This window comes from Conger conger, chromosome 9 (assembly GCF_963514075.1).
Source record: "Conger conger chromosome 9, fConCon1.1, whole genome shotgun sequence".
Lineage (NCBI taxonomy): Eukaryota > Metazoa > Chordata > Actinopteri > Anguilliformes > Congridae > Conger > Conger conger.
In genome coordinates, this window is record NC_083768.1 from 19150621 (window position 1) to 19158271 (window position 7651).

A 7651-nucleotide genomic window follows, 5' to 3' on the forward strand; every position below is an offset into this window, starting at 1 on the left:
TCTGGATGCACCACAGAAATTCAACCTCATACATAATACGCTTTCATTGGTCATTGCTATTCCATAGGTGTTTACGATATGCCTTTTATACATTGTCGAAGCACTTCCTGTCATGTTCTTTCAATATTTTAGTAAATAGCGATCTGAGGACTCCTGAGAGCAGGGCTGAGAAAAAGGTTGTCAACCTGTTTAACGGCACTGTCAGCTCTCATTCACGTTTTGCTCAGTTTTCATCGCCTGCTCTGCAGCTCTGCCATACGGAATACCTTTCCATTCCCCTCCCCTGGTCTTTCTGCCTGATGAGATCTAACAGCCCCCAGTGTGAATACGCAGCTCAGGATAAGACCTCCCTGCTCATCTGCTACAATGACAAATATATATATTTTCTGAACAAGATTACAGGAAAGGAGAGGTGACAGCACAGGTCACGAATAAGATTCGACAAGCCACTCTTGCTGAAACCTAATTCCTGCCTCAATTCAGTTTAATAGTATCATCATTGAGCCAATGAAATTCCAGACTTTTATTTTTGTATGCATGGCTTATTTATTCTGTGCCATGAGCACTGACTTAAGGTTAAACTAAAACTCAGATAGTGTTCTCTCTATTTTTGAGTGATCTGTTTTGGTTCCCTTTCTTTTCCCATAAGAGCACCATTTACCTCTTAATAGATTTAGTTTATTTCTTTTAACATATGGGTATCATATGGGTATTAAAAAATCAATAATTAATCCAGTGTGAAATCTTAACAGAAACACTAGTATCACTAGTCCTTTTTATTGATATATTCAGTATTTCATGTTCAGAAGAGCTGCTGACCAAGCTGATGTTCTGAGTTATTTATTGAAAGTTGTAGTTTTTCTCGAAATACGTAGCTATATTTTACAGCAAACCATTGGGCATGCAATGCATTTATGACGGTGTGGCTCCATAAATTATCAGACCCATTTTCTGTGCAGCCAGCCAAGAACGTTCCAGAAAAAAACATTAAGTGTTATGCACCAGTAATTCACCCCAGGTTTATGTTTGCTTATGATTATGAATGTGTATGCTCAGCTCTAATCATGTCTAACTGCTGCAATATCCTCTTTAAACTGGAGAGCTTAGCCTAACATACACACCCTACAAAATTACCCATTAGCCATCTTGTGTAAACAGAGTGCATTTGACTGGAGGAGTCATTAATTTGCATTGAGGTGGGGAATGTTCTGCTGAACATGGGACACCTGACCAGATTAATTTGAGGCCATGGGACACATTTGATTCTGCATTTAGTGTGAGTGATTTCACTGCATTCACTTAGATTTTACGTGACATAATTGATATTTCTGTACTGACAGCCAACTAAGTGAAGTAAACGCAATGTCAGATCAAGGCTCAGAGAACATTCCATTCCATACTTCACCTGCTTCACATCTTTCTACGCTTGAGAGGAGAATGCATTGAGCCAGCAGCATCATTGCTGAAATGCTGAAAAATTCTGGATAATATTTTTTAAACTCATTTCAACATTATTAAGGGTTGAATAATAATAATGGTGCATAGCAGTGTAATTATGTTAACAGATAACAGAGGGCTTATTTGTACCTGTGACACTTACAGTACAGTAACTGTGACAATCTTCCATAACTTCCCTCTGTTACTTGACATTTTGGAAGTACTCTAAACACTGTGGCATTTTGTTTTGCATCTGCTTGTCATTTGTCAAGTGTACACACTATTCATAAAGTATGAAGTACAGTATATGAGGATACTTCATGAGTAATGATTCATAAATCTGAAATGTTGGCAGGGAAAACGTTCAAAAATTCTGAACACAGCTTCTTAAATAATTGAAAATGACAGGGCATTATTGCTTCAGTGATCAAGTCAAATTCATCTCCCAGTGCAACGTAGCACAGAGACAAGATGATTTGCCATGGTATTTTAATTCTGTGACATTTTTAAATTGAGGTAGATTTTTTTTCTCTCCTCTGACTACACCCACGCAACACTGGCAGTCTCTCAACGTGAAGTAATAGCTTGTCTCTCGAGTGATTCAGTGCAGAATGGATTCATTCACATTCTCAAACCTAGGCCACAGAAAGTGCAAAAGGTGAAAAATACAGTATAGAACAAATATTGCTACTACTGCTCATACTGTTGGAATAGTACTACTGTTCCTGATATTACTACTATTAATAATATTGCTAATACTACTACCACTGCTGCTAATATTACTACTTGTGCTACTTTTACTTATATTACTATTATTTTCACTACTACTTTTACTAATACATTTGGGCACCCCTGCTTTTATGTTAATTTTCTACTGTTTATAAATGATAAAAATGGAAAAGGGCCATAATTTGGGAACCCTTTTAGATTATTCTTTGTTACTTTTTAAAAGATGATTACTAAGGCCCAGACCCAAGTGATCTGGACGTCCTAACGAGTAAGGCTTCTTTGAGTCAGGTGAGTATAATTCCAGGGCTGAATTTTTTACTCTCTTTTTAACTCCATGCCTTCTGAAGTATCCAACTTCAATGGTTGTTCTGTCTAGTGTCAACAACCATGTGTCATGAAGATGGTTCATTTCGATCAAGGCTACAAAAAACTCTCAATATTTAAAACTACCTATTTCCACTGTCAGAAACATTATTAGAAAACTGAAGATAAATGCAACAGTTGGAGTCAAGGCAAGGTCTGAAAGACTTTAGATAGAGTGGCCCAAGACCTGGTGAGAAATGCTCAGAAGAACCCACATATCGCTGCAAAAGAGCTGCAAAAAAGAGTAACAGACACAGTTCTAGCTGTTCAGAGGACAACAATACAACATACTTTAAACAATGAAGACCTACATGGCAGAGTCGCCAGAAAGAATGACCTTGACACAAAATTATACAAAGTATACAAAAGAAAACATTGAGAACATTGAAAGGTATGTTTGGAGAAAAAAGGGTGAAGCATTTGTAGAGAAGAACACCTTCTCATCTGATAAGCATGGAGGTGGATGCATTATGCTTTGGGGTTGTGTGGCAGCTGGGGGTACAGAAAATATTGTGAGTGGAAGGAATAATGGATTCCACCAAATATCAAGATATTTTAGAGGCTAAAGTTCAAAGGTCAGTCCAGACATTGAAGCTGAAGAGAGGTTGGGTATTCCAACAAGACAATTACCCAAAGCATATCTCAAAATCAACCATGAAGTACCTCCAGGAAAGATGAATGAAACAATATGATTACTAAGATAACACAGTCCCCAGACTTGAATATTAATGAAAATCTGTGGAGAGATCTCAAACATGCCATACATGCAAGGAGGCTGAAAAATATTTCTGAGCTAGAGGTGTTCTGCCAGGAAGAATGGGGAAAGATTCAAAAAACAAGAATTGAAAGACTCTTAGCTTGCTATGGTAAGCATTTACAAGCTGTTATAGTTGCCCAAGAAGGAGCTACAACCTGGCAAGGTTCCAAAACTTTTGCACAGGGACTTTTTCCTTTTTTATTATTTTGAAACAATAAAAAATGAAAATAAAAACCTAATCTTACTTTAAAATGTGAAGAAATGTGTCATGTTTAATGTTTAGAGGTCAGGTTTGATTCTGTTCACTTGGATATTAATTGTAGGCTTTTTTTTCCCCTAATGTTTGCACACCACTGTAATACGTCTACCACTAATAATGTCATTGCTTATAGTAATAGATCAATATATTAAATTCATATGTTTTCTTTCATGGTGAACTGGAGATGACTCAGCACCACCAACGTGTAGGACCCACAAAACATAATCCTAATTTTCTGTAGAAGAGAAGTGTGTCTCTTTTATTGCTGCTCTGAGATTGAGGAGGATGTTCTCAGTGTGATACAAAGTAATATCTCAGAGTAATCCTTTCACAGATTTTCAAAGAGCATAACAAATAATATTGAGAACCTAAGACTGAGCCTACCCAGGAGATAAGGTGGCCAGAGCCAGTGATTAAATTGTTGGGATGGCTAGGTCATCAGATTTTGAAAAATAGTAAGAATTTAGTCAACAAGCTGGGGACCCTCCAAATATACACTCAGAAAAAAGGTTCTTTGGCTTGTCTCCATAGGTCAGCGCTACTCAACTCCATGTCCTGTGGGCTGTAGTATCTGCAGGTGTTTGCTTCTACCCTGCGCCACCCCACCTGATTTCACTAATTATTTCACCTTCTCGGTTCAGATAATAAGCTAATTCGTTAAATCAGGTGGTGTAGTGTGCGGTTGAACCAAATACCAGCAGACACTGCGGCCCGCAGGACATGGAGTTGAGTAGCGCTGCCACAGTTTAACGCTTTTTCATTCATTATGGAACCCTCTTGGTAGGTGTGAAAACTGTGGAAGTTCCCAGATTGAACCATTTTACCTGACAAAGAAACCTTGAACTAGACACAGAGGAGCCTTTAGGGACACTATTTCTGAGAGAATACAAATCTTTGAGGGGCAATGCAAATCTGGAGTGGGGGCATCTACAAGTCCAAAATTGCTATGTTGGTGCAGATCTGGAGGGTAGGGCGCCTCTACTGCCCCTACCAACCAACTTGCACATGGATATTGTGAACCTAGGCTAACTGCATGCAGCTGAAACTTGTGACTGTGAGTGTCAATGTCACTGAAGTAAGGTGCCAATGTCATTTTAGCTGAGCTAAAAAAAAAAAAAAAGTATTTATTGTGAGTTGCACGTATACGTTTCTTTTACTATAAGGTGACTCTTTCTTTGTTCCAGGCCTCTCCTGCAGCCCTGGCAAAGAGCGTTTTAGCAGAAGTACCCAACCAGGTGGTTGACTACTACAATGGAAAAGGAATCAAGCCTAAGTGTCTCTCCGATTTTGAGTCTTCCAGGACATTCAGCCCATGACGTTATCACACACACTTCCACATTGTCCGTGCAGAAATAGCATGTTTTGGTGATTTCTAACTTACAGCTTTGTTGCATGTCTGGCCCTTGAGGCCTGCAGCTGTAACCTAACAGTGTTCCTGAAGAAATTTGTATATAGAGAACAAAGCAATTAACTGACTCCTTTCCATAAGAGCATGTTGACTTGGAAAACATATACAAAATAACTGTTTTGGTTTTTCTACAGGTTTGTTGAGATTTTGCTAAATTTCTTAATATTCTTACATTGTAAAGTATTTTGGATCAATGAAAGTCAATAGCAGCTATAACTGTATTAGATTCATCTGCTTCGGACTGAATATTTTTTTTCCCAGATAAAGCAGAAAAACGGACTGTATTTTGCATGTCAATAATAAAAAAACAGTTTTTTTGTTTTTCACTGGGTCTGATATTCTGTTTCTTTATAGTAGCCATTTTAATGGTAAATTAAACAAAATAATGCTTTTAGTTCTTCCAGATTTTAATACACATCCACACTCTGGTGTAACTCTAGCCTCGGCTAGATTAATTAAATGTGAATTAAACCTCTCTTTTAAGCATTGTTACACTTCTGATTCAAAGCCACAACCCCAGCTATCTCAAGTCACAGACATGCGTATGTGAAAGTATACATAGCTGATGCTGGCCCCAAAACTCCTTCCCCTTGCTCACAGAAGCCTCCTCTGCGTCAGAGAAATGCCAGCCATCTTAAAAGAACATTTTCCTAAAATGTTACAACAGCATTGTGAGGACACTTGGTTCCCTGGAGTGGACTGAGATGCGGATGCAAGCAAGAAAGGTGTTGGTAGTAGCTTGAGAGAGAGAGACGAAGGAGGCTTTATGAATCCCAAAGCTCTTTGAAGTTTGGAGCACAGAGGCCTTTCAATTAACTCTGCTATCATGCATAATTAATCATTAACAGGGCCTGTGACCAGGACAAGCCTGCAGGGAATCCAGCAGGGGAGAAATATATAATAAAAACTGAAACACAGAGGGTAATGGAGGGAGAGTATTGCCCAGTAGTGCTCCTTGTTTTCAAGGCGATGGATACTTTTGAGATCTCTTTTGAGATCTAATGGGACATCTGTGACTTCCTGCAGTACGATCTTCTGCCTTAATACAGTTCCTAACTGTTACATTTGCTGTGTGGGCACTCAACATTCAACATGTTATTGTTAACACAATTTCAGCATAGCCATCGGCATATAAATGTACTTAATAAAATAGCACACAAGGAAGGTTCAAAGGTTTTAGCTCACAAATGACCCACTGGCCCAACACTGTGGGGAAAATACGAAATGCACATTTGCTGTACAGAAATATAATGTACACTGCAAACAGCAGGGAGATCTCAGAACTATGCTGAATAGATTTTGTGTTTTGATTTGTTAATTTGTCTTGCCCTTCATGGCCACCGTACATAACACATTTTGAGGCAGTGCAGAAGGATCAGAAGCACATCTGCTCATGGAAAATAAATATTGCTGAAGCATTTGCATGCACAACAGAAATACAGCTGCAAGCAGAGCAGATGTCATAATGGCATTAAGATCACAAATATATCAGCATGTAGTACACAAACGTAATAACACATCTACATATACAGTGGGCTCCAGAATTATTGCCACCCCTGACTGGCAATGCACAAAAAAAATACTTGCAACAAACAATAGGATTACTGAGATAAACTAAAATGCGATAAAAATTTGAAAAATACTGGACTACATGAATTAACCCTATCCAATTTACCACATTGTGCTTGAGTCGTCAATGTCTCTAATTATTGTTGCATTCATATGTATAGAATACAAAATAATCTGACATAATAAAACCACAAAATGGCGATGCCAGATTGTTAAAAAAGACTTTAGATGCAGTTTAGATGTTTATCACCCTCCCCCTTGCCATGCTCATGGTTTACAACCCTCACTTCACCACAGAATCAACACAATAAAAGGCATATTCTAACAATCCTTGATACTATTTCTCTATGCCAAAAACTCATGTTCCAATACACAAACAAAAATCTACAATTCTGAAGTTACATGAATAAACACATTGGTTTTTTCTTAGCTCACCTTTATTGCACGCCTGGTCAACATATTTCCAGTTTGGTAGAAATGTAAGTTTGTTTTGCTAATTATTTGACATACAGACATACTTATGGAACCAAATATCCCACCTAGTTATGGAGCTACGACTGTTTTCCGACTAACATTTATTTTATTATGTTTATTTTGTAATCCATTCAGCCATTTTTGAGAAAACTATATTGCTGTTGGGACTATGCCTTAGCAAATGTCATCTTGAACTGCTTCTTGTGTTGTATAAATGCACTGCAAGGTCAATTCAGTACTAAACTAATGTAAAACATGGTAAGCTTCTTGTAAAGGGTTTTCTACCCTTTCCAACAAGGTATAATTTGCCATATACAGGCAACAGACAGTTTAGAAATATCGCTGCGTTCTCCCTGTGTCTGCGTGGGTTTCCTCCGGGTACTCCGGTTTCCTCCCACAGTCCAAAGACATGCAGGTTAGGCTGATTGAAGAGTCTAGATTGCCCATGGGTATGAGTGTGATGGACTGGTGACCTGTCCAGGGTGTATTCCTGCCTTTCGCCCAATGTATGCTGGGATAGGCTCCAGCCCCCCTGCGACCCTGTTCAGGATAAGCGGGTTAGGATAATGGATGGGATGGATGTATGCTTTGGGTCATCGTCTTGCTGGAAAGCCATCTGCAGCAGTAAGTCTCAGCCTTTTTGTAGAGGCAACCA

At 38.6% G+C, this 7651-nt stretch overlaps 1 protein-coding gene across 1 annotated transcript in view; it reads left to right on the top strand.

Moving 5' to 3' along the window:
• The window catches only part of cpne4b (copine IVb), a 37411-nt gene extending 32134 nt beyond the window's left edge, over positions 1 to 5277 (top strand). The window contains exon 16 of the mRNA XM_061254105.1: positions 4730 to 5277. Coding sequence (XP_061110089.1) covers positions 4730 to 4861 — 132 coding nt within the window. The 3' untranslated portion in view covers positions 4862 to 5277. The remainder of the gene's footprint in view (positions 1 to 4729) is intronic.
• Positions 5278 to 7651: the final 2374 nt, after the last annotated feature.